Source organism: Centroberyx gerrardi, chromosome 2, assembly GCF_048128805.1.
Source record: "Centroberyx gerrardi isolate f3 chromosome 2, fCenGer3.hap1.cur.20231027, whole genome shotgun sequence".
Lineage (NCBI taxonomy): Eukaryota > Metazoa > Chordata > Actinopteri > Beryciformes > Berycidae > Centroberyx > Centroberyx gerrardi.
In genome coordinates this window covers 10,151,450-10,178,896 of record NC_135998.1, presented here as the reverse complement: position 1 = coordinate 10,178,896, position 27,447 = coordinate 10,151,450, and the positions used below count along the sequence as shown (strand labels likewise).

General features: G+C 43.3%; 1 protein-coding gene across 4 annotated transcripts; it reads left to right on the top strand.

Annotated features, from left to right (window-relative positions):
• Positions 1–1,025: 1,025 nt before the first annotated feature.
• On the top strand, positions 1,026–27,447 carry grin1a (glutamate receptor, ionotropic, N-methyl D-aspartate 1a). Of its 4 annotated transcripts, XM_078287372.1 has the most exons (23): positions 1,026–1,277; positions 3,921–4,055; positions 4,388–4,564; positions 7,695–7,757; positions 8,535–8,632; positions 9,368–9,489; positions 10,664–10,838; positions 10,964–11,108; positions 12,675–12,761; positions 13,207–13,342; positions 13,760–13,887; positions 14,749–14,913; positions 15,377–15,495; positions 15,878–15,990; positions 16,515–16,663; positions 16,876–17,033; positions 17,576–17,737; positions 18,061–18,170; positions 18,535–18,680; positions 18,969–19,019; positions 22,783–22,809; positions 23,672–23,782; positions 27,379–27,447. In XM_078287372.1, exons 1-23 carry the CDS (start codon positions 1,029–1,031, stop codon positions 27,445–27,447), a joined length of 2,895 nt encoding a protein of 964 aa, XP_078143498.1. In that variant the 5' UTR covers positions 1,026–1,028. The 4 variants fall into 4 exon arrangements, with proteins under 4 accessions (XP_078143498.1, XP_071774864.1, XP_071774865.1 ...); XM_071918763.2 differs by lacking the exons at positions 18,969–19,019; positions 22,783–22,809; XM_071918764.2 differs by lacking the exons at positions 18,969–19,019; positions 22,783–22,809; positions 23,672–23,782.

Sequence of the window (27,447 nt, the reverse complement as noted above, 5' to 3'; positions counted from 1 at the left end):
CGTGTGTCTTGTTCAACTGTGACCTGGACCCGTTAGAGCGGAATGCTCTAACGGGCTGACCCCCCCCATCTGCTGTTTTCTTTACTGCAATTATTTGGGGGGGGGGGGGGGGGGGGGAATCTCACACAGTCGTCTGGGTCACAGTGACGGCTCTCATTCCACATTCCAAAGCACGCACGCACGCACGCACGCACGCACACACACACACACACACACACACACACACACACACACACACACACAAATCCATAAATTGATCTGAATTGATTTTGTAGCCCATAGCCCCCTATATGCCCCAGTCTTGTAACATGCCTTTGTCTCGTGCGCTGCTCTCCGCGATCTTTGCCTTTCGTGTCCTATTATGAATAACATCATTGTCGGGGCATTTTGAACAAGTAGGCATTTATTTTTCAGACGATCAGCTTCTTTCCTTCTGCTCCAGCAGCAGCAGCAGCAGCAGCAGCGGCAGCAAGCATAACACGCCAACGCGCAAACCGGGGTAGACGACAGGGGCGCGCAACCGCCGCGGCGCGCATGCACAGCTGTCAGCACCAAGGACAGCAGCCGCTCAGCCCGGAGCGACCGGCGACGCATCAGTGTAATCACTCCGCACAGAGCCCACGGAGGAACGAGAGAGCGATACACACCCCGGAAAGGAAGCTGCCTGAAAGCTTGGATTATGGTTTAATTCTTCTCTTAAAACAGCAGGGGGGGTTAGAAGAAACCTGCAAAGGAGAGCGACTATGGTAGAATAGCAGGAGAGGCGGATAGTGCAGTTTGGGCAATCCACAAGGCTGTGCATGCTGCGGTTGATGTCCTAATATGATCATGCACATTCCTCCTCCGCATTGCACGTAAATCCACCGTCAGTGTTTTTTTTTTTCCCTCCCACCCCCACACCGCCCACCTGGATTGTGGCTGCAGTCGCATCAACTGGGTGAGCCGTGCTGTCCAGAAGCTGGTCGAGCCGACCCGCCACCAGGGAGAGAAGCGACCGGGCTGCACTGTACTGTTTGGTGGTTCACACGATGCGTCTGTTTCTGCTGGCGGTGCTCCTCTCGTGCTCTTGTGCGCGGGCCGGCTGCGAGCCGAAGATCGTGAACATCGGGGCCGTCCTGAGCCAGAAGAGATACGAGCAGGTCTTCAAAGATGCCGTGACCCAAGCCAACCAGATCTACGGCAGAGACAAATTCAAGCTGACCGCCATCTCCGTAACGCATAAACCCAACGCCATTCAGATGGCTCTCTCTGTCTGCGAGGACCTCATCTCCAGTCAGGTAGTACCACTGCATGGGCGCTACATCAAACACTTGCCTCTAATCATTGAGTCATTACATATAGCCTAATTCACAGGCTCCATGCTCCATACACACCTGTCTACCGTGTGTGGGGAAATATTACTGTAAAAGTCGTTTGCTATTAGACTGTACATTATAGTGTTTTGTGGCTGTATAGATATCCCCGTGCCTTGCCATTAAAAGTTGGGTCGTTCAGTGAACCTTTCCTCCGCTGCCATAATCTGCCCTCTTGTCTGACTCAAGGGCCGCTGGAGTGGGTAATAGGGCATTTCATGTCGATATTGCGTGACCACGTCATTTGCCATGACCAGATCATTAATCTTGAACTCTGAATCACTGTCTGTTCAGTATAAATCTCTGGGCTGTCTAGTCTGCATAAAGCTTTGGACTGTGTCACTTTTACATTGTATCATATAGGTTCATTCCCAATTATATAAAAACAAACAAACAAACAAAAAACCTTGAGGAAAACACTTTGCAAGTCCATGCATCATGATAGGCAGGCCGGCTGTCCAATTTGGCATTCACCTTTTCACTCTCCCTCCAGTTTACACACGAGACCTACAAATTAGAAGCGCACAATCCCACAAACCAGTCTGTTTCACAGACATCCAAAAATAGCCTTTAGTTTGGGGCATATCTCGGATGAGAGGGCAACTGTACAGTTCAGAGTGCACAGCTGCAGATCTACTGAACTGCAAAGGAACCAATGAGGAGTGAAATGAGTGATGCATCACTCACAATTAACGACTTGGCTGTAGTTCTACTTCCACTGTGTGTGCTACATGGTAATTTTTTGCCAAACGGAGCTCTTATACGGCTGTAGCGTTTGTGCACACAGCTTCTGTATTTTAGCTTCCAGGGGAGGATCACTCATTCAACAGTATCAGTGGCTGTATGATATGATGAAATGATAATATGAAAAATTGTGAAAATGTATACATTGTAGAAGTCCGCTAGAATTGGGTTTCATATTAAAAAATGTACTTGCATATGTAGATTTTCATGGTACAGAAGAGAATTTGTTTTTACAATTCAAATGGCCTGAAGGTTCATACCATATGTGCTACAAATCTAACAAACAAAACATATTTCATAAGTTATGCATAGTGTGAGTGTGTATGGCCCTTTGAGAGTTGTTAAAACACTGAAGCACACTGAAATGCCTAGACCATCCTCTCATGTAATGCTCAACATGGCTTTTAAAAAGCGCCAACATTATGTCGCAGAGTGTTGAGGCGTGAAGTCTCTCTCTCTCTCTCTCTCTCTCTCTCTCTCTCGCTCTCTCTCTCTCTCTCTCTCTCTCTCTCTCTCTCTCTCTCTCACACACACACACACACACACACACACACACATAATTACATGCCCACAAATAATACACACACAGCACTCCGTCTGCTTTAGTGCTGCTCTCATGTCCCTGGCCCTCTGCTTAGTGTAATGACTCTAATTGATAGAGGCTTGTAGAATAATACTGTAGCATACTGTATCTTGTCACATGCTCACCCAATACATTAGCGTGTAATCCAACCATCAGGCTCTAGAGATTACAACCACAATGGTTCACAGTGCTTTACACACACCTTTTCTTTTAAATTCCTGCATAAAGAATCACACCTACTTAATCAGTCTATGTCTATCTACCCATGGAAGGTTTAATTAGATGAGGTTGGCTCTTTGGTGATGATAGTCACTGAGAAGGAAAGTCCATGGCAGATGGAAGAGTAGATGCCTGGGAGCAGTCCTTGGATGAAAGACCTCATTTTCGACCCAACCATACGGGCTGCTCATATCGAACAATCCATATCTGCGTAGTCATGCCAGCTTTCTTCCTCCCCGTTTGGATCTCAGAGGCTTTTCTCAAGGCTGAGCTTCAAGAAAGAAATGTATGCCATCTTGTCACACAGAAAAGCATTTTTTTCCCCTGCAGTACTTGGCCGGCATTGGTTTGCCTCATGCAAGGATAAAAGTAAACCAACTAGGCACAAACGAATATCAGTTTGCCAGCCCACACAGTGGGGAAATTTTTATAAGGGAAAAAATCCTTTACTCTCTATTTCTCTGTTATAGATGACTTTATCCCTCACTCACCTTTTACAGACTTTTTGCCTATTATACATAAATATTCTGGCAGACAGGACTATTACTTACATATTTCTCAAGGCAAGGCAAGGCAAGTTTATTTATATTGCACATTTCATACACAAAGGCAATTCAAAGTGCTTTACACAAGACTTTAGATGTGAAATAAGATCAATAAAAAACAAAAAAGTGTATAAGAAGAGGGAATACATACAGAATTAAAATGCATTAAAAGAATAAAGGTCAAGTTGCATTACTAGTGGCTGCGGAGGAATTTCAGCTTATTCAACTGTTGCATTCATTGTAAATCATTCTGAATAACAGCATCAACTAAATGCTTAAAGTGTAAGTATAAATGTAAAACTAATACACACAGGCTATGTGGGTACTGATGGGGACACAGGTAACCCACTAGTGATTTTACCATTCTCTCATTATGCCTGTAAGAGTTACACAGTTATTAATTCTTGCTTTGTTGCAGTCTGTTGAGGCCGCCAAATATACAAAAAGTTGACATGACTAATGTCCTTGCCTCTGCAGGTCTATGCTATCCTGGTGAGTCACCCTCCCCAGTCCAACGACCACCTCACTCCGACGCCGGTGTCCTACACTGCAGGTTTCTACCGCATTCCTGTGGTGGGTCTCACCACCCGCATGTCTATCTACTCCGACAAGGTGAGTGATGGATCGGAGAGGGAAATATAGTGAGTAAGAGAGAGAGAGAGAAACAGGAGGAGAGTGAAAGGAGTGTGAGGGAGTTAGGAGCTCCCTGGGGGGCGGCTTCAAAAGCTCCGTAGATTAAACATCCCGTCACTGTCCATTAGGGTAGTGGTGATTAAATGGCTTTCCAACTGAAAATTGAAAGGACATCATTAATAATGACTCTGACCTGAGTAATGTTTCCTTTGCAGTGGGACATCGTGAGGCAGTATGAATGAATCTTTACGGCGACCGCAAAACGGCAACCAATACAATTTCTATTTACTTACTCCACATTTCCTCCTCAGAGTATCCATCTGTCCTTCCTGCGGACAGTCCCTCCCTACTCGCACCAGGCTCACGTTTGGTTCGACATGATGCGCGAGTTCCGCTGGAACCACATCATCCTGATCGTGAGCGACGACCACGAGGGCCGCGCCGCTCAAAAGAGGCTTGAGACCCTCCTGGAGGAGAGGGAGACAAAGGTGAGACACTCCGGCTCCCAGGGACCCCCAGAGTGTGTGTGGTGCGCGCGCGTGTGTAAGGCTTGTGCGTAGCCTCTGTTTTTAAACCTCAAAGGTCTTCTATGTATGTAACTGTTTTCCTTTCTGTTGTGTGGCCACATCTCTTTCTCACCATTGTGTAAACATTGGCTAACATTCCTAGAGACATCGACAGCGTCTAATGTGGTCTAATCTGACAAAAGTTTGTATGTTTATTTACTCATCTTCACGTTGCTTTTCGCCATAGTCCAAATTATCCTGTGTCTATCCACATTGGGAGCCAAATAGTGGACTTTAACCTGGGGCTTTGCAAACCATCACAGACTGTTGTGCGGAGGGATGTGTTTGTGGGGGCCGTGGCGGTAGTCAGGTGTTCCTTTACTCTCCTGGAGGCACAATATGTAATGGATGGCTGGCTGCATTATGGTACATAGAGGCCTTGTGCTCTTTGTACCCTTCTAGGTCGCGCATAAGATTCGGGGGATGTTTTTGCCTTCAGAGATACCGCCATTGACGCATCCATTTTAAGTTTAGCTCTGAGCTGTGCATGTGGGTCAGTGAAATGCTGATCTACCTTGAGCCAAAACAGACTTGAGACTGCGATGGTGTATGCCCTTTAGGAAAAGAGGGGGAAAAAAAGCAAACAATTACCATCCATTTAATATGATGAAATTACCGTGGGATATGGAGAGGGCTTTTTTTTTTTTTTTTTTTTACTCGGTGATGTTTGTCCCTCTCTCTGGGGCTTTCTGCTGTAATTGTGTGGCAGAGTGAAATGAGTCCTGATTTAGAGATGTAATTAAATCAGAAGCTGATGAAAAATTTAACATGACACACATCCATGGCAATCCACAGCAGGCGGTGACAGGGAAAGTCAGAGCTGTTTTAATGAATTAATCAGCATCAATATCGATTAAATGTCACCGATAGCTTTTTAAGAAGGAGGAGCATTTGAATTGATTGTGTGGGATTGCGCAACCTTATTCATGCAATTTAAAGGTTGATGCTGACAGTCATGTCATCTGGTAATGACTCACATCCTGCACTAGATAAAACAATTGAAAGCCCTTCAAATGGGATGAGAATCCAGGAAGCCCTTTATATGTTTGAATAATCTGAGTTTGGATCCCATAATGAGCCCCACTGAATCCCATCGAATGCCATGAGGAGCTGCAACAACACTCTCTGCTACGAGGCTGTAATGACACATATATTTTCATACAGTTAGTTGTGGCTGCATGGCGCTCTAATGGTTAGATTGTCCCATAAACAAAAGGTCACAGGTCTGATTCACAAAACAGCCCATGCGTGTCAAGAGCCATGTATCACGTCAAACTGTCCTTCAGCAAGATAATGAAACCTTTTACCTGCTCATTCATTGTGATTTCTTTGGGTGTCAGCTGAATGCCTAAAATTGTAAATATAGTTGTACATTTTGACTGTTTTAACTGATTTGGAACGATGGCACTATAAGAGTGGCAGATCACAGCTTTGTCACATTAAGCTCTAACTGAGAGGCTGAGGTGTATTTCTTGCTAATTATCAGATTCAGTTGCATAAACGTAATATATTTATACCTCAGACTTTAAGCTTCACGGAGGATCATTTGTGAAGCCGGGCACAAAGCACAGCGACAGTCACACAGGGATCATTGTCACTATACCAGCAAAGAGGTTCTGGACACTATGGACTTAGTCAGAGTGCAGACATGAGCAACGCAACATGCAATATTCATGCCTGACTGGAAATGCAAAAACAGAGCGTTCAGAAGAACTCTTGGGGAAAAAACAAAACAAAGCCAGGTTTCCGCAATACTGCTGGAATGTTGCTCACGAAGAGAAATTCCCCAAGTGCCGGAGACGCATAAAAATAGATTCTCATTTTGTGATAAAAAATGATTTGCATTCTACGTGGAAGCTCGAGTCTTATGCGTAACTAAGTAACATTTACTCACGGTTCATAGTATAGTATATGATTATGAATCAAGAATGTGTGTTGCAAAAATACTTCTTATACCTATACCATAAGTCTTATACTTTTATAAGCAGTCTGTCTTAAAATCTTAGTTTCCTCAAAACAGGTGAAAAACATCTGACAGCTGAGTGAGATATTTAATTTCTTTCACAATGCAGTTTCACAGAATTTTATTTTATCATGTGACATATTCCTTAAACAACTGATCTTTCTTATCTTAAAATAATGTCACTTGATTCAAGGACATTTGCTAAATAAAATGAGCTGGGCTGTTTTTTTTAAAAGTGAAATGATCTAACCCTACTGACAATTTTTTGCTTGTTTTATGACAAGGTAAGAATAGATAAAAATGTAAATGGCTTGATAAGATTGACTTTTTTTTTGCAGTGTTTTCAATACACAAGAAAAATGAATGACATTCTACATGCTATCCAAAGTCGGATAAATGCAAGATTTTCTATGGAATGATGATTAAAGATTTTGCAGTGACCTCAACATTTAAACAACCTAGACGTTTTCTACAGATGATTCAGCAAAGACCACAACGGCGTCAGATTAAATACGAGCACAAGAGGCCTCTAATCCTTTCAACCGATGTGAATGGAATAGTTGTGAATGGGATTTGTTTTGAATTTGCTTGTCAGCTAGAATAATGAACTAATGCAGCGTCAGCGTCGACTTGGTGAGGGGAAGGAAACAGACCCGGAGTGCACTGAGGTGTGAGCCGTGCAAGGAAGCCTGTGAAGCAGAAAGATGCTGTATTTCACTGCAAAATGGCTCCCTGTCTCAGGCAGGACTCCCCTGTGCCTCCTCTCACAATACATGGGATCTGACTGGAATTCAAAATGGTGATGTCTGAAGGCCAGCAGTGTGAGCTGTCTGAATGAAGTTTGAAGAGAATTGGTGTCTTGCCATTTTGAATGATAGTGAATAATATCTTTAAGCGGTATACATGATTCCTTCAGATGGCAAATGGTTTAAAGTCATCTTTGATGTTCTTTGCAAGCCCCACCGTTAAAGATCCCAATTTGAAGCAGAAAAGTGGAGATTTGTTGGAATGCTTTACTGCCCTCCATTTTCAACTGTTTATAATATTTTTCTGTGTCTGCATATTTTCTCTGTGCACATTACTCATCAGAATAAAAAAAGGAACTATGAAAACCTCGACCAACTGTCCTATGACAACAAGCGAGGACCTAAGGTATATTTGCATGGTCAATGCACGCCGCCCACCAACTTTCCAAACGTAGCAACTAGAAACCAGCCCAACCAGTCACCAGCCGACCCAGAAATGTCCCTCTCTTGGTAGCACGTGTTTTCTTTAATTTTTTACTTTGAGACATTTCCCTATGATTTCAATGAAGAATGATTTTGTTATGAAAAATCTATAATTTTCGGTTATTTAAAAAAAAGAAAAAAAAAAAAGAAAAGAAATCAGTGACCAGCGCCCCGCTTTTATCATTTTCATTTTCTCCTTCAATAAAGGAATGCATGTTCTCAGAACACACACACACACACACAAAAGAGTTTGCAAGTCCATTCCTTTGTGGAGAACCGGTAGTGTGGGACAAAACCGTTTCCCAGATGCTACTTCCTCCTGTTCTGTAGCACTTCCCTAGTTTTCAACAGTGTTTTTGTTGGGGGAAAAAGTCCTCCTCACTCCCCTTCACCCGTTTTTAGTTACTGGTTGCATTGACCTTCTTCTTCCCCCTACCTAACATGCACGTCCTTCTTTGGAGCCTTGATAACCCTCAGTTTGCATGCAACAAATGCAAAAGTTTTTTCCCCTTCAAGCTTTTTTTTTTTTTTTTTTTTTTTTTTTAGTTCAGCCGATTTCCCTGGATCGCTTTCCTTTTTTTCTCTGTCTCCCGTTTTCAAACAAAATCAACCGAACTCAAACAAAGCAGGTAAAGAGGCAGCATGGTGTCTAAGTTAGGGATAAGTAGCTGGCTTGACCTTTCTTATGCCCCGATCACAGGCAGAGAAAGTCCTCCAGTTCAGCCAGGAGACTAACTTAACTGCCCTGCTGCTGGAGGCTAAAGAGCTGGAGGCCCGTGTCATCATCCTCTCCGCCAGGTGAGAAACTGAACAATTTCAGGATCTTGTTCCAAAATTACATGTCCACCATTTGAAAATGATGTGACACCTACTCTTACAAAATGATTGGTTGCCAAAAACGAAAACAGATTATGGAGCTTTTTAAACAATAGTGGGTAAGTACTAAACAATAGTAGATGGTAGTAAACATTGTAGGTAGGTACTGGATCTTTGACATTTTAGATAACATTGAATGATGAATGTAAGTTCCTAATTGAGTACATTGCTTTGGAAATGAGCTCAAGGAATAAAAATAAGAATAAGTGATCCCATGGAATTTTTACCCAATTTCCATAGGGATCATGTAAAAAAGTATTATTATGTTTACCTCATACCTGCTTGATAATGCCATTGATGCTCCTATTGAGCCAGTATCAGATGGATACATTTTTGGGGTTTTATTTGCACATAATGAGAAATTTACATAAAGTTGCAATGGGTTAAAGCAAGCACAAACGATAGGAGTGGGCAGGTGAGATTGAAACTTCACAGAATTCATTAAAAGCTCTCACCTTAATGATAAAGACATTACACATCAATAAAGACAAGATGGACAGCATGCATGTGCAAATACAAAACAACGGAGAGTTACTCTACCACTCCAAAAAATCCAGATTATCATAACTTTTACTCCTTACACTTGTAATTCTGGCATTGTTCGGCATACACTGACATTCTTGACAAATAACCTTCTTTCAATATGACAAATTCTAGTGAGGAGGACGCTGCCGCAGTGTACAAGGCTGCCCGCTTCCTCAACATGACAGGCTCAGGCTACGTGTGGCTGGTGGGCGAGCGGGAGATGTCGGGTAAAGCCCTAAGTGAGGCACCAGACGGTACGTTTATTCATCAAAGATCAGTGGAAATAAATGAGTTAACCCTGGCTTTACTCAGAGGGCCAGTCATAATACATACAGGATTAGAGAGAGATTAACTGATACGATGGATGCATCACATGATTAACTGTATAATTGCTTGTTGTATGTTAAGCATTTAAACGTTTAAGCATTCTGTGTTTAAAGGTTTAAATGAGTCATGTAACTACACTCAGTTCTTAGTTTAAACATTTATATCCCACCATTTTTACTTTATCTAAAGTGCAGTCAAAAATACAAGATGATCTAACCCACACACATACTGTATATGTTTATATGTAAAAACAACGTTGGGTTATCCAAAGCTGATTTCATTGTGCTATTTTGCCATGTTAATAGCTTGGTTCTCATGAATTATAAAGGGAGTTTTGCAACCCCCACATTGAAGTGTAACTGAGATAGAATGGTAAGCTACAACAGTCCTTTTTCTCTGTCCCTGGATTTCCGCACAAGTCTCACATAATATTATCACTTTGTGGTCACAAAAGTCAAGCGTCTCCCTCCCCCAGGCACTCAAACACAAACAACCCCCCCTCCCCCTGCAGAGAGTTTGTTGTCCTGTCCCGTGTCCGCGCACCTGTTCCAGTCTCTTCGATCACCACTGTGGCTTCTTCCAGGAGTCTGCAAGACTTGATGGACCTAGTTGCAATCAGAAAACTTAGCTGAAGTTGGATTGTCGATGTGTTCTGCTTAATCGGTTCTAGCATAGGTCTGATGGTGTGTTTTGTTTGGTCCCACACATACAATGCTTTGCCTGTGCCGGTTCCCCAACCTGATCCCCTAGCTGGTAGGGCTGAAAAAAACAAAAATCCAACTTCAAGGGACTCTTTGCTCATGCTGGGAAAAGGTCATCAGCGGCAACATCAGGAAAATGATCCATTTATTTATGCTGCTTCGTCTCATAATTGACAAAATGCGGATATCTTTATGTTATTTTTTAGAGAGATTAGCTTCATCCCGTGAGGCAACAGGCAACAAAGATGGATCATGCAGCTGATGTTTGACCTTTGTTCAGGATGTCTTATCCGGAGGCCCTATAAGTTTTTACTTTGTGCATTGCAAAAGGATCCGGAGAGGCTGATGAGCGCTCAGGCCAGTGATTATCTTTTGTTGTTTGTTGTTGGCCGGGCCTCAGGTCTGATTGGCCTCCAGCTCATCAACGGGAAGAATGAGTCAGCCCATATCAATGATGCGGTGGCTGTAGTGGCCCAGTCCATCCAGGAACTCTTTGAGAAGGAGAATATCACGGAACCCCCAAGAGGCTGTGTGGGGAACACCAACATCTGGAAAACAGGGCCCCTCTTTAAACGGTAGGCTCGCATGTAGATTGGCACATACTCTCTCTTTCTATCTTCCATTCTCTTTTAAAAAAGCACACATACGCACGTTCACGCGCTCACATGTGATCGCCCACCACACTCTCATCTCGCCACAGGGTGCTGATGTCATCCAAGTACCCAGAGGGCCTTACGGGACGCGTGGAGTTCAACGACGATGGAGATAGGAAGTACGCCCACTACAGTATTCTCAACTACCAGAAGAGTCGGCTCATTCAAGTTGGCATATACAATGGAACTCAGGTCAGCTGACACACATATAAGCATCTCTTATAATCACTATGACACAGGAAGAATAAAAAAAACAAACATTATCTTATTGGCTGCCTTGCCACTACGAAACCAAACCCCTTAATTTTATCTCTGAAATGTCCTTAATTTCTCATTACATAAACATGAATTATCCATTAAAACTAAGATGGCTTTAAAAAAGTAAGGTTAGCATCATGGGTTTTTAAGGGATTTTAGTCAGGGGTTGATTCGTGGAGACACTAGAAATTAAGGGATTTTTCATGCCTTTTGTGCATGGTTTACAGGGTTATTAATGAGTTATTAATGGAAAGTTCCTGTAATTTTTCATTAGAAAGTAAGCAGTCAAACATTAAGGGGTGTTTAAGGTGGTTTTGATGGGGTCTCCTTCATTAATAACTCCCTTAACTATTTTTAAGGGGATCTTGCATGAATTAAGGGGTGAATTAATGTAAATGTAAGGGTATTTTAAGGGATTACTGCACTGCCTTCTTGTCTCCTTTAGAATCAATTTTAAGGTTCTTTTACTTGTTTTTAAAAGGCACTACATGGTTTTGCACCTGCATATTTATCAGAATGCCTGAAGGAATATGAGTCACTGCTTAAGATCATCAAACGCCGGTTTATTGAGCAATCTCCACTGTTAAGCGAAGGAGAAGTGGAGAGGCTGCTGTTTGTTTCTGTGCGCACAGAATTTGGAATACTCTCCCAGTGCAGATTCATCAGGCTTCATAAATAGTTTTGAAAGAACTAAAAACACTTTCTTTAAGATGGAATTCCAATAGATTTTTTAAATATTATTCTTATTTTTAGGTTCATTTTCTTATGATTATTTTATCTTAATTCTATTTTTATTATTGTATTACTATTTTACTTATTTATTATTACTTGACATTGTTTTTATCTCTTTTGCTGTTTCCTTGTTTTAAATTGTTGTTTATTTGTTGTTGATTTAACTTGTTTTAATGTTCCATTTTATGTCCAGCACTTTGAGCTGCAAACCATATATGAGGTGCTTTACAAATAAAGTTTTTAATAATCATAATCATAATCATAATAATCATATTTTGAAGCAGTACTGAAAACCTGGATTGGTTGCAGCAACATTGAGGATAATCAGGACAAAATAAACGTGGATTCTTTTGGTCTATGAGGAATAAAAGTATGATGGAAAAATAAAGTTGGTCACAAGTATTGACAACATTGCTCATTTAAATAGTCTAAAAATGGTGCCCATGTATCATGGCTATTTGACACAACTGTGGACTTAAAAGTTAACAGCAGAATAAGCTTAAATTCATATTGGCAGCATTATAAACGACTAATAGCAAGGACTGCAAGGATCAGCGGCACAGCGCCCAGGCGGCAGGACGTAATATTCCTAAATCCCTAGAATCTCCATATATAAGTCAGAGGTTAATAAAACAAATAAATAAAGCGCTGAGCTACGGTTATATAAACAAGCTGACTCGTTAGTGTTGTGCACCCACTGTGCTGGAGCCTCATCAGCAGCACACCTTCTGTCAGCACTCACCTAATATGTGTGTCGAATCCCTGTAGGTGGTAATGAACAATCAGCGGAAGATCATCTGGCCTGGAGGAGAGACGGAGAAACCGCGGGGCTTCCAGATGTCCACTCGATTAAAGGTACGGACCTTCACTTATACCCTATATGACACAGACATGGACTTCGACAGATACAGCCATGTTCTAAGATGTAGCCATGTTCACTAAGATTTCTTTTTCAGTGGAGATTTATGTTTTTTTTAGGGAAGGACTCTACTTAATCGATGTTTAATGCAACCAGCCACATATTTATTACGTGCATAGTAAAGCTATGACTTGAATCTTTCATTTTTCATAGGCCTGCACAGAATCTATCATTTTGTCTCCTTGTCAGTGTTTTTTTTACACTCATCTGTGTGTGTTTTTGTGTGTTTGGGCATGGGTATGTGTATACTATATCTGCTGGGTCCTTCCAAGGAGTATGTTCCTCGCCGGTCGTTTTGGATCCATTCTGAGGTGTCCCCGGGTTCAAAATGCATTCAGTTCCTGCTATGTGATAAACAGTTTTCTCTCCCGTCTGTTGTAGATAGTGACCATACACCAGGAGCCATTTGTGTATGTGAAACCCACAATGCAGGATGGAACCTGCAAGGAGGAAATGACATTAAATGGAGTCTTAATTAAAAAGGTTATCTGCACTGGGCCCAATGAGACCATCCCAGGTAACACAACAGGGACGTTTATGATATCACTGTGCTTTTACTGCACCCGCCAAATACCCACTGGAGATGCATACATATATATGCAGTAGGTATCTATATATGTATGCATGTAGCTGAGTGTGCCATTCTGTGTGTGTGATTGTTGGCATATCGGGTCATGCGTGGTTTTTGTAGGCGTGATTATGTGTGTGTGTGTGTGTGTGTGAGGGAGTGTGGGCATCTGCCTGTGTGTTTTCGGCATATACAGTGAGAGTGTGTGTGACGTCTGCAGTGCGCTGTGTGTAGCATTTTGTTCAGTGTATGTACGCCGCCTGGCTGTGAAAAGTATGTGTTTGCTACTTTGGATTTTTTAAAATTAATTTGACGCATTTCCTCCTGAGTGATTGTAACTTGCAAACTTTGCTGGTTTTGTTATAGGACGCCCAATTGTACCTCAATGTTGTTATGGATTCTGTATTGATCTTCTCATCAAGTTGGCTATGACCATGAACTTTACCTATGAGGTGCATCTGGTGGCTGATGGGAAATTTGGAACACAGGAGCGGGTTAGTTTTACACCTACAAGGAATCAGCTGTATTTGTCATATTTATGCACGAATCTATATTTATGCATGAAGCACAGAATGTGAGCAATATCTCACATTCATAAATCTCTATGCCACTTGGATATTAACTGTACTATTTATTATTAAGTCATTAATAACTCACAGAATGTTTCATTGTTTTCATCTAATCTCACTAATCTCACTAACTATCCAAAGCTGGCGCAATAAGCAGTCGTAGAGCAGAGATCCACGGGTGCCAAAGGTCCCACCCCTCTGGCAAAACCTCGTGGAGGAGGGTGAATTTGCCCATAGTCGCTGATCTAGTGTCAGTTTTTGAATTTCCCCACTAATGGATAAGATCAGGAAAAGTCATGGGCCACGGTCAGCGCTCAAGGGCAACCTCACCCTGGTGCAACGTTCGTTCCACTCTGAAGGTACAAGGTGGACAACGTGTCAAAGCCGCTGGGGAGAGAATCGGCTGAACAACCAGCATGGGCTGAATAGATCTTCTCTGTGGAGCCATTTACAGCTCGGGCCAGAAAAGACCATTCAGTCCATTTGAGCCTGTTTTGCATGCAAAGCATAAGCATACCTTTCCTCACTTTTTATACATAATGTAGTTATATAGTGTATACATTTTATACACTATAGGACAATAGCAAGCTCACTTTTGATGTTAAAGAAGATAAAGCCAGTCTCATGGATGTGGAGCAAGCCTAGCACTAAGACTAAACTCTTTTGTCAATAGACATCCTCACTAGGCTTAACCCAAATCCATGAAGCCTGGCACTATTCTGTGGTCTAGACAAGAGCAGGATGATTGCTGATTCTTATGTTAACCCACTCCTTTTGGGGCTCCAGGTGAATAACAGCAACAAGAAAGAGTGGAATGGCATGATGGGAGAGCTCCTGGGGGGCCTGGCTGACATGATCGTAGCCCCGCTGACTATAAACAACGAACGAGCCCAGTACATCGAGTTCTCCAAACCGTTTAAGTACCAAGGCTTAACCATCCTTGTTAAAAAGGTATGTGTCCACCTTCTGGCCGATATGAACTCAAACGTCCGCTGGGAATTTACTTCTGCATTTGTTCTTATCTGGGAATCCTCTGGGTATGGGAGGCAGCTAACTTGCAGTCACTCTTTTGTTAGCTGCATCACAGGAGTATTTACCCTTAACATTTTACAGTCTGTTGACAGCAGAGACTGTCACATATGTTAAAGTTGACATGGCTAACATCATGACAGGCTAACAAAATCACAAGGATGCATAAATGTGGTTCATGAGTGACCAAAAAATAGTAATTTCAATGGGAATCTATGAGCGGAAGATGAGTTTATACCCAGCTAGCATAGTTTTTTCCTGTTTTTCCCGGGTTTTTTCTTGCTTAGCTCTGCTTCAACATGTGTATCTCTAATAACAAGCAAGTGTAAGGTAATCGGAGGTGGCTAGTTATCGGTGAATAACCATCTGTGATGTGTGTTTTCAGGAAATCCCTCGCAGTACACTGGACTCATTCATGCAGCCGTTCCAAAGCACGCTGTGGCTGTTGGTGGGTCTGTCGGTGCATGTGGTGGCGGTGATGCTTTACCTACTAGACCGGTTCAGGTACAAGGGGACCCATGAGTGTGTGTGTGCCTGTTTGTACGTTTATGTGTATTCATGACTGAATGAGTGAGTGAGAACATATATGCGCAAGTGTATATGTGTGTATGTAGGTTGTGTGTATGTACACTCCTGACCGCTGCAGATCTTCCCTCAGTGTGGACAACAAGGCAGACAGAGGTGAAGATTGGCTCCAACCATCCCACTGCTCTGTCCCTGTGCCACAGTCTTTGTCTATTTTCTTTCTGTGGGGTTTGTCTCCCTCTTGCTTTGCTTGCTCATGTCGACTCCCTTTCCTGCCTGGGGTTGCCAGGGTTTTCTCCTCTACGTTCTCTGTGATTTCTCACTTTGTCTCCTGCCACCTTCCCCAATTTCTCTCCTCTAGCCCATTTGGAAGGTTTAAAGTAAACAGTGAAGAAGAAGAAGAAGATGCCCTCACCTTATCGTCTGCTATGTGGTTCTCCTGGGGAGTGTTGCTGAACTCTGGGATAGGAGAAGGTAAAAATGTTGTCCAGTTAATTACCAATCAGAAACCGTATTCTATTGACAAATCAGCAGCGATGCAGTAAATTAGTAATTGCTTTGTGGTTATGTACAAAATGCTTTTAAGAAATATTCCAATTATCATTTATATAACAACAAGAAATGACAGTGCTATTAGAATATAATCACACAAATCCACTTCATGATGTTTCAGTGTTACTGGTTTAGCAGCTGTAGATTCATTATAATGACAAGGACCAACTTCAAAAGAAGTTTGTGTCAGATCCAATCCAGTTGGTGCCTCACCATGGAGTATTTCATTGTAATGTGTGCTCTTGAATCACTTTTGAATTATCTTTTGAATACACACATTTTTAAAGACAGGCTTTCATTTAGTATGTTTCAGCTTTATGGCGGTTTTATGCCTGTTGTATTTGCCTGTTTCATTCTTCTTAAACCATATTTTTATTTGAAAATTGACAAGCTGTATGTAAAATGTTCAAAAGTTCAATTCATGCTTATCTGTGCCCATCATACAGGTGCGCCGCGCAGCTTCTCAGCGAGAATCCTGGGCATGGTGTGGGCCGGCTTTGCCATGATCATTGTGGCATCGTATACTGCCAACCTGGCTGCCTTCCTGGTGCTGGACCGGCCTGAGGAGCGCATCACCGGCATCAATGACCCAAGGGTGTGTAGAGGATGTACTGACAATGTTACTGCACAATGGATTTATTATTTAATTTTGGGATGGAATAATATACACTTATTCAATGGATTACATGTGTATTATATTTACGATCAAAGGATGGTATTAGTAATCAGTGCAGTACTGTGTTTCGGGGGCAGTGGATGACAATACTTGGAGAGACTGTAATGCCATGTCCTTGTCTCTTTGTGCAGCTGAGGAATCCATCGGACAAGTTCATCTACGCCACAGTGAAGCAGAGTTCTGTGGACATCTACTTCCGGCGGCAGGTGGAGCTTAGCACCATGTACCGCCACATGGAGAAGCACAACTATGAGAGTGCCGCCGAGGCCATCCAGGCCGTGCGTGACAAGTGAGTCTCGGCCAGGCCGGGCCGGCCAGGGCGTGCGTCGGCCGGCTGCTCAGCCTGTCAGGCAGGCAGATGGAGTAGGGCGAGTCTAGTCAGCTCAGGGGGGGACATGGACCTCTGGACCAGCTGGAAGCAGCGGGTCTTACTGCCACATTCCTCCTGGTCCAGGCCCATCGCCCAGCCAAGAAAGAGGTCAAGGGACAGGAGCAGGTCTGGACGTGTCAACAGCACTGGCACCAGTGTGAGGTTGAGCTAACATTGAGCCGAGGAGCACCCTTTTTCAGGTTGTACCCAGACGAACATCTTTGAGATGGGGGGAATCCAATGGGGGACGCGCCCTCATCCGTCCGGCATTGGATTTCATTTGGGCCATAAGCTGCGGTAGAGATTGCTGGTAAACGCTGACTGACACACACGCTCTTGTGTGCGAGAGGGGGGTGGGAGCCGTAAATGTGTATGTAAATCATTGTACTGTTGCACCGTAACCCCCTCCTTCCCCTCCTCCTCCTTCCCCCTCCTCCTCCTCCCTGCCCCCTCCCCCACAGCAAGCTGCATGCTTTCATCTGGGACTCTGCGGTGCTGGAGTTTGAAGCCTCGCAGAAGTGCGACCTGGTGACCACGGGAGAGCTGTTTTTCCGTTCGGGCTTTGGCATAGGCATGCGCAAGGACAGCCCCTGGAAACAGAATGTGTCCCTGGCCATTCTCAGGTCTGTCCCAGCCGAAGCTGCATTACTCGTATGACTTTTTGTTTCTTATCTTTATGATTTTATGGTCAAAGTTTGACCAGTTACAGCCATCCAATACATCGCCTTATGTTGCCATCTTCTCTCTCTGTATCTCCCCTCTCCTGCCCTCTGTCTGTTTGTCTCCGTCAAGTTTGTGTTTGTGTCTGTCTGTCAATATACTTGTCCAGCTGTCTGTGTGTCTGTTTCATTTATGTTGCAATCTGGGAGTAAGCGGCTCAAGTATTTCATCTTGGTGGTGTATTAACTTTGTCACCTCTCCTCCCACTACCCCCAACCCCCTGCAGTTCTCATGAGAATGGCTTCATGGAGGACCTAGATAAAACCTGGGTGAGATACCAGGAGTGTGACTCAAGGAGCAATGCCCCAGCCACACTCACCTTTGAAAACATGGCAGGTATGGTCCCTATGGTATAGAGAAACCGTTAAAAGTGATTGGACAAAAACTGCAGTGGTAAGGTACTGTAGCCCTTTTTTGTCCAATACCTTTTATTGTTTTAGTGTTGGCGTGGGTGCTCTGTGGAAGTGTGCTGTACAGTATCATGTGCCGTGGGTTTGTGAGGTTGTGGTCTACTATTAATATTCATATTGTGTGGTTTACAGCCGGCGTCGTGAGTAGGAGCTGGTTGAAAAAGGAGGGGCGACCGCTGACCATGACGGGCAAACCATGCATTCATGTTCAGCGGGAGCGGCAGAGTTGTAGACCAGCGGCTCATGTTCTGCCCCTGTTCCGTTTGTGTCCGTCTGTCCCTTCCCAACAGGAGTCTTCATGCTGGTGGCTGGAGGCATTGCAGCAGGGATCTTCCTCATCTTTATCGAAATCGCCTATAAGCGCCATAAAGACGCCCGCAGGAAGCAGATGCAGCTGGCCTTTGCGGCCGTCAATGTTTGGAGGAAGAACCTGCAGGTATGGATGATCCCATCTGCCCATTCACACCCAGGGTGGAAGGGCAGAGATGGGATGCGAGAGGCCCAGCAAAGCCCCCTCTCATGGGGGTGGATTTCCGTCTCTCAGCCTCTCTGCCCCGCTACGGGTTTTTCATTTTACATCTCAGTGGTGGTCAGGCTATCAGATCACTGTGCGAGAAACCGTGATCTCTGATGCCTTCACGCAAGGCATTCTCAGTGGCCACCCTGTAGGTCCTAACAGTTCCCTCAGGCCAACCGCACCCATGTCTCTTGTGTGTGCCTGCAGGAGAATAAGGAGGCCTCTGGAAGTCAAGCGGTGGCTGGGACCCCCTCATTAGTATGTAACAAATTAGCAGAGCCATCTTCACCCCCACGTCACCTCTCGCTGTTAGAGTAAGAATTAGATAATCAGCCCAGTGACCCTAACATGACGGACATCTGAATTAAAACTTCACATTCCACATCCATGGCATGAACTAGTAGTTCTATGCTGCTGCACTGGCGCTTATTATGCTTCGTAAGGTCAGATGATGTGGACACGGAAAGCCAACAAAAAGAACAGAACAGCTGTACTGCTATAAATATACTGCTTCAAACATGATACTAACATTAACTTTCAATGCACTTATAGCGTCATTGATTCACTTCACTCTAGCAGCCATACTAACAGTAGCCAGGGACTAACAATACAAATAGAGCATAACGATTAAAATCAATGCCCTGGCAGAATGACACTGCAGTGACCCCTCACATTAATGTCAACATTGCTGTAAAGCACCACGCTACACTGGACAGTAGTATCTCTCTTTCCATGCTTTTATTTATCCTCCGCAGTGTCCATAAGGCAGACGCTAAACAACAGAGTCAAAGATATCTTGCGTGCCAGGGGCTTCATGCAATACTGTGGCTGCTTAAGCAGATACACAATTCAGGCTACAGCTGAGCAATGAGGCCCCAAGTTCAGTCGCTGAAGAACATGATTTGCCCTGTGCTCCAATGCCTTCCAACGTGGCTGTGAAGCATTGGAGCATCCCTCCACCCTCTCCACACCCCCTCTCCTTTAGTCTTTCTTGTTTCACCACTCCCCACTGTACTACTAGCCCCTACAGCTTGGGCACAGAATTTGGGGATGCAGGGGGGTCCCACATGTGACGGCCATTAACACTGTGAGTCTGTGATGTGGCCCTGGCAGCCTGTCCGCTGCATGCTGGCTCTTTATAAGCCTTGACAAAAGGCCAGTGGTTGGCCCTGCTGAATAGAGACAGCAGGGCTGCAGGAAGGTACAGTATAAGACCACAGTCTCAGGTGACTGTCAGCAAATCGATGTCCTTCTGAGAGTGTCTGCCATCGACCTTACTACTGTATGTAACTGTTGTGAGTGTCCTCATATGGATGTACATTCTTTAGGCACATACAGCAGGCAAATGCATGCAGGGGGGAGCCTCACTGAGAAAGGAGAGGGACACACAAACTGCCCACATAACTTGCTTGCCAGTGTTTTTTAGATCCATGTCACCGTTGATCATGTTGAGGTTTCAGCACCGCTGAGCAAAGATGGTTCATGCATACGCATCTTGCACATGAACCCTCACTGTGGGCCCTAGAGCTAAAATATGGACATTCGCAATCTTCACTCGGATTATTATAACCGCTGTAATGGGGTCTCATGCAAGGACCACAGAATCCAAGGAGCCCACCAAATCGAGCTGATGTGTTATGTACTGTGTGGACATTATTCAGGACGTTATTCATACTCTTGAGTGTATTTATTTGATTATTCACTGTGATCTAACAGCCACAGATTAAGAATGACAATATGGCTATGTAGGACACAAAATAATCATAATGGAAAATTTACGATCACAGTTTATGTGGCCTCCTCCTTCCTTAGTACAGCAAGCATTCAAACCTGGAGTCCCATTGTTGGCATCATTTTGACTGCTTGTTCGTGTGTTTATATGTAATTATGTGTTTATACTGCATCAGGGTAGTGTATTATGCAAAGTGCTATGCAGTAACTGTGCACCCATACACCTTTCAACACAGGGAAATAACTCCAGAGAATGTGCACTTCTGAGTAACCTAAATCTGTTCATGTAGTATATCCCTCATACTCTGCCATTATCTCTAGATGCTGTTAATGCTCATAAGACCTTAAAACAGAAGATCATTAACTAATCATACCACCACCCCTTGCTTTCACAATGCTTTACCAAGAAGTAGAGCTGCATGCATCATGAGCATGGCATGCCTAAAGGATGTAGTGGAGGGTAAACCCACTTAACCTCAGTTTGCACATATTTTTATTTGTGGAATAGTGTTTGCCCACCGTTTTAAACGGATTCAAATCTTTATGATCTAAATTCATAATTTACATTAAATACCAAGTAGCATATCCAACTGATTTACTGTATAGCCAAAGTTGGGTGAAAATTCTGCCTTTTCCAGAAAATAACATATACATATAAATTATGTCTATATGCAATTATATATACAAGTTACTTGAAAAGACCCTTTTTTCATGTAGCTTTCATGTAATTCAGTCTGATGCTATACTTACTATAATGTATTCTATAAATTTACATCGTAAAGATTTATCATTATATATAGAGGTGTATGTTATAGGTTTTTCTTAGTGTGATCACTGACTGGAGCTGACAGTTTACCCAACATTTCGTTTACCACTACATCACTGAGAGGCTATATATATATATTGGCTTTTGGCTTTCCCTGTTGAAACAGATGTTACTCAGAAGTGCACTGCCTGAACCTGAGTGAAAATGGTGTTAGTTTGGGATGAAAGCAAGGTGTCAGAAAGCCTACTGCGTGATGACGATGGTGTACGATGATGACGCACTGCGGTGGCTTGCCTCTGTTTCCAATGAGAAACAGGCAGCTGCTGCGTACTGTGCGTGTCCCACGCCACGCTTCATCTGATGGTCCAGCATGCCCTGCATGGCCGGGACTGTGCTAACGCAGCACCTCATCAGGACTCAGAGCGGCCAGATTTCACTCTAGCACTCTAGACATGTAAGAAATGGGGGAAAGATTTAAATAACTGAGAACTGAAGTCACTTGGGCATTGATTTTTCCTGATTTTTCAGACACTTATAGCAGGGGTACTTGTTACACAGGCTGACTTTGACCATTTACTAACATGAGATGTCATCTTCCAACAGGAAAAGCATTTTATTTATTTATTTATTCCCGCACTAAAAAGGAGTGATGTCATGCCCATCACTCCTCTGCCAGCCTTCATCCATCCTCCACGCCAGCTAATAGTTGCTCACCTCCTGATACCGTGTCATCAAGAGGCTGAGAGAATGGGGGTGGTTGGCGGGGTGATGGGTGGTTCAAATGCACCCTGAAAGAGCCTAGTCATGTGACCTGATGAAAGAGGATGTACTGCGGGGCCAGTGCTGGCCGGGATTGATTTGTCATGCTATTTGTTTTGTGTTTACTTATTCTATGTTTTCAAATCTCCTTTATTCCTCCTCCATCCATTCCCTTTTGGCATGTTGAAATTCACACCACACTGCCCCGCCCCAAGGGCCTCCCTCCCTGCAACAATCTCGCTCATCTTCCAGTTACACCTTATTCACACCTATTTTACAATGCTTTCATATTTATAAATAGCATTTTATTTGCCTCCTTCCTCCCATGCGAAAATCCTCCATCTCTCCTGTTTTCCACCTCAACATAAAAACAGCTGTCCTGCAACTAGGCTAACCCTAACCCTTTACAAACTGTTCTTCTTATGCGCTCCATCGCATACTCCATCCCATTCCCTAGTGTGTGGGGTGAATTTCCATTATACCAATGATCAGGTATAATGACATTAAATGGGCTTTAATTAATGACATAATTATTTGTTGTTGTTGTTTTACCTCCTTGATATGCATTTTAGTGGCTCTCCTGCCTCTGAAAGCTTCTCTACTTTTTATAACTGCCTGGCTTTGGATGTGGATGTTTGCTTTGCTAGTTTTTATATTCGCCCTTCCTTGGTTCCCTCGGCTTTTGCTTAAGGATCTTTAAAGTATAACGATCTAACAGCAAGAGGATGGATATTTATTTTACTTTTCTTTTCTCCCCCTATGCAGCCCTCTTCCTCTCTAGAGACTCAGGATGTAAGAATACCTTAATATGAGCTTTTTGCACACAAACACCCAGTTATTGTGCTCTGCTATAGACACAGGACTGAGAGTAGCTGTGGGGCACTCTGATGGTATGAGGGAGGGAGGGCACCAAATTGACTCGCCATCTTGTAAGGATACGGTTAAAAATTGTTTTTGACAGGAATGCATTTGAAACATTTTTTCCAGAGCTTTGACCCGGCTTGGAACCGAGTACACAGTAGTGGATTCTAGTAATTAATGTCACTTTTGGGCATACTGTTCCGTTGATGCTTTTTCTTCTTTGAGACCGGTTGTGTGTGTTGGGGTAAGGGGGGTTGGAGCTGTATAGTGTGTGTGCAGGCAAGAGCGAGTGCGCAGGCGGGATATTGTGGATGGTTAAAGTAGTCCAGTGTAGGTATCACCCAATGACATCCTTACTAGTCATCACTCAAACCATTCCAATGCATTTCTGGGGGCCGAGTGTTTGGATGTGTCAGTGCACTACTAGAGCACTACTACGCCATCTTGTACAGTCCCAGTGTGATAACGTTGCAAAAACAAATGTAGCTAAATGCCATAAGTGAAACCCTCATGTCAGACTGTATACAGACTATTTCCACTTCCACATCTAACAGGCTTTATCCCTTTCTTTCTCCCTCTTTGAGCATTTTACATTTCCAAAAGATGTAGTCTCTCTTTCACGGACCCTCCCTCTATTTACAGCCTTAGAAAAAAATTAAAAAAGAAGGTAATTTATTGGGTTGGCGGGTGGTGGTGGTTATTGTGGTGGGAAGAGAGAATGGGTGAGACTGAAACCAAGGTATCACCCCCAGCCCAAGAACATGAATAATGCTTCTACATATATTTATTTTAGGATAGGAAAAGTGGTAGAGCAGAGCCCGACCCCAAAAAGAAAGCCTCTTTTAGGTCCATCAGTACCACCCTGGCCTCCAGCATCAAGAGACGTAGGTCCTCCAAAGACACGGTAAGGAGACGAAGAAGCTACATCTTCCCTTGTTTATTCTTCCCTCTCTCTTCCTCTTTTCCTCTGTCTCCTCTTCCTCACCTTTCGCCCCCCTCCTTCTCTTCTTCTTCTTCTTCTGTCCTCTCTGCCCACATCCCCATATCTGACCGCGAGAGACTCCCATATTCCACTCACCCATTCCACATGGCTCAGCGGCCTCTGCCACGTGTCTGTCAGTTCACCATCGATCAGCCATCCATTCAGCATCTGTAGGTGACTGTCCCCTACAGGCCAGTGGGCATCAGTGCAGGAACTCAGGTCAGGCCAGGCCAGGAGCTGGGCTCTCAAGTGGGGAGAGTGGAGCCAGGGCCAGCTTTGGGTTTGATGGGATTAGGGGCTTGCTGCTGGAGGAGGGGGGCCACACAGTAAGCAGTCTGCCAGTGGTGTTTGTTTTGGGCTGCTCTTCCTCCCTGCCTCTGGTTTGGACGTGGATTCTGGCGATTGTGTCCTTTAGTGATGTTGTGGTGTGTGTACATGACGTGTGTTTGTGTATATTTGTGTTTGTGTCCCGTCGTTTTGATTGCTTGATCCTTTATATCCATCTTTTCTTTGCTCAAATCCTGCACTTCCTCTGTTTCGATTTCAGCTGTTGGTTGGTTTGCTTTTGGTTTGAAAGCATGCGCCGGTGTTTTGTCATTTCCAAATCCATTTCCAAGGTAGTCATGATGGCCGGTCCTCCTGGGAACAAACTAACATCTGTATTCTTATCAACATGTCTATTTCAGGTTTATACTCATGGATTTCTATTAATCTATTTACTTTTTGCTTTGTCATATTTTATTTGTCATAATTATTGTCGTCCACTACAAAAGGATTTATTTTTCCAATGTCCTTGTGTCTGAACTGTGCATGCCTCTTTAAGGGTCTGTTTTCAGGTGGTGAAGACAGTCTTCTTTTGTTTTGTTATTACTGCCATTGTTGGGCTATAGAGTCTTTGAAGCCTCATACTCTCACTGTGTTGCCAGGCAAAAATTCAAATATGATCTATTTAGGAAAAAACGAAGATTCTTATCCACCATTTACAACTCTGTGTCTTCGCATGACTTGTTTGTTGCAGCACAATAAGAGTGTGAGGTTTCCTCCATTCCTTCACAGTCCAGTTGAAAAGCCCTACTCTTTGCTGTTGGGGGACTGCACTCCACAGGCATGGAGTGCTCTGACAAACCAGTGACCCGTACTCATTTGCGCCCAGCTGCTCAGCCAGACATAGCTGGCCGGTGACCAAATCTGACATGGGCCTCTCTAAAAAACCAGCTATAATCTCTGGAGCTAGCACAGACCTTCACAGAAGATACCGAAGGGTTTTTGCACTAATATTATGTTTTGAACATGTTTCTCAGGGGAGATGTAGCCTTTCTTTTGCAAGCTAAGCTAATGGGTCACAATACGATTTGTGTGTTTTTATTTGATCTCCTGTCTTTTTTCTCTTTCTCTTGTGTTAACTGTCTTTTATATGGATGTTTCTGCATTGAACCGAAGCACCTTTGCTCTCCCCTGGAGGTTTCTCAATAGAATTGGTCAAGTTTGAAGCGAAGAAGAGTGGGATCACCATTGTTAATATGTCTGTATGAGGGTTTGGATGCTGGTTCGGGAGCCCTAGTCTTAAGGTCCTCAGTGGAAAAACATGGCTGAAGTGGAAAAACAACATAGGACTTAGCGTAACCAAAAAAGATGCTCTAATTGAAAGATTTACCATCCCCAGTCTTTGACCATTATTTTGATTTTATATAAATGTTCTTATTTTATATTAATGGATATCAATGGACTTGAGTGTCAGTGTCCCTCACCCACATGCCACACTGCTCCTCTCTCCCTCTACAAGCATGTCAATTACTGTAACTGTCATAGATGTAGTACAGTAGTAGTAGAAGTAGAAGTAATCTTTGTAGTTGTAGATGCCATATATTAAGCAGTATCATAATAGTTGTACTGGATAATTAAGCCTTATAACCAGTAACTGTGGTTGTGGTGATGACAGTGAAGTGTCTCTCTTTTGCTGGTCCACTTGACCCCAGCAGGGTGTGCTGTTAGTGGCAACACTCATAGCAGGCCCTCAAGGTACAAGATATGAGGAGACCCAAATGTGGGCTGTAAGCCATATGATGATGATGCAACTCTCGGATCAAGGGGATGAGGGGCATCCACTCTGACTGTTTACTTAGGAATAATATTGAATTTTAAGTCTGGATGTTGCTCTATCAGTAAGCATGTTAGTTGCATCATAACAGCTTATGAAGTTCATATGCTTGAATGCATTGGCTATATCAGCTTAAAATGAGAGGCACTTAAATCTTAAGATCTTGCTCATTTGAAATATTAACAGAAATAACATAGATATCAGATGGGTACACTGAGACATGATTGACCCCTTTTTGAATCCCCCTATTATTAGAAGTGTTTACTCAAGTTACAATAATTCATGTTTAATGTAACAATTTAGATGTAGGCTATTGAATGTAACAACAAAAGATGTTTCTTTGGATATTACGAAACAGGTTTTTCCAACGTAACACTGCGAGTGAGAATCCAGGCAAAGAGAAATGGATTCTGATTGGCATGTTGGAAATCTCTTGGATGATAATGAACATAATGCAGAGAGTTTGATTCCCCCTGATTACACTGTGTTCAAAAATATGAGGCAGGGAATTAATTAACCGAAAAAAAATAGCATATTGCAAGATCTGTATATAGCCATATTTACAATGGGTAAGGATTGATTGTTTCATTGGATTTCTATACTGTTGCCCATGACTACAAAAAGCAACCTCAGCATTGTAAAAATATGGCTTACTGCTATCATACCCAAAGCAGACTACACAGTCAAAAGACTTTGGCTTAGATAATAGCAAAATCACTGTTGCCATAGTAACTAAGCACCTGCATGGAAACTGGATTTTTTTTCCTTCTCAGCACTGTAGATGCCTATTATCACTGCACTCTGCTTTAAAAGAAGTATAGTGATATAGGGACTGGATGTAAGAGTCCAACAGCACAGCACTTTGAACCAGCCCACAATGCAGTGAAGCTCAGTCATAATTCATCTTCTTCCCCTGAGCTGCTAAAATTAGAGAAGCTGTCTGCATGCATACAAATGACTGTGGATTAATGAGCTGTCCATTTTATCCATGGCTGGAAATTATCACCCAGTCATGTTGTAAGGCTGAAAAAATGCCTCTAGCTGGCCTAATTCAAATTTGCTGTTGTCTAGACTTTCAGGACCTTACCTCTACTCCACTGTAGGAACAAGCTAGCCCATCTCAGGCAGAACCGACCTGCTTTACAAAAATCAGCGATCCAAAATGAAATGAAAAAACAAAAAAACCCATCCAAAACTATGGTCTGCCTGAGAGGGGTTACAGAACCCATTTGCTTCTTAATTTCCACTGAAATGAAGCACAGGTGTTCTACTTTTTTAAATTGTTTTTTAAAATAATAATAATAGTGCTAGTTAAAATAAAAGCAGTAGTTGCCACACGCTGCTCAAGGTATTAGTCAAGAAATGACACTCTGTTATGTCTGTCCCCTCCTCCTTCCCCCCTTTCTCTCCGCTTCTGCAGCAGTACCCACCCACTGACATCACGGGCCAACTCAACTTGTCCGACCCGTCTGTCAGCACAGTGGTGTAA

Excerpts from the sequence above, each read along its gene's own strand:
- grin1a (XM_078287372.1), top strand. The coding sequence starts at position 1,029 with ATGCGTCTGTTTCTGCTGGCGGTGCTCCTCTCGTGCTCTTGTGCGCGG. Across the intron at positions 14,914-15,376 it reads TAACCATCCTTGTTAAAAAG|GAAATCCCTCGCAGTACACT; the intron begins GTATGTGTCCAC and ends GTGTGTTTTCAG. Across the intron at positions 17,034-17,575 it reads ATCCAGGCCGTGCGTGACAA|CAAGCTGCATGCTTTCATCT; the intron begins GTGAGTCTCGGC and ends CCTCCCCCACAG.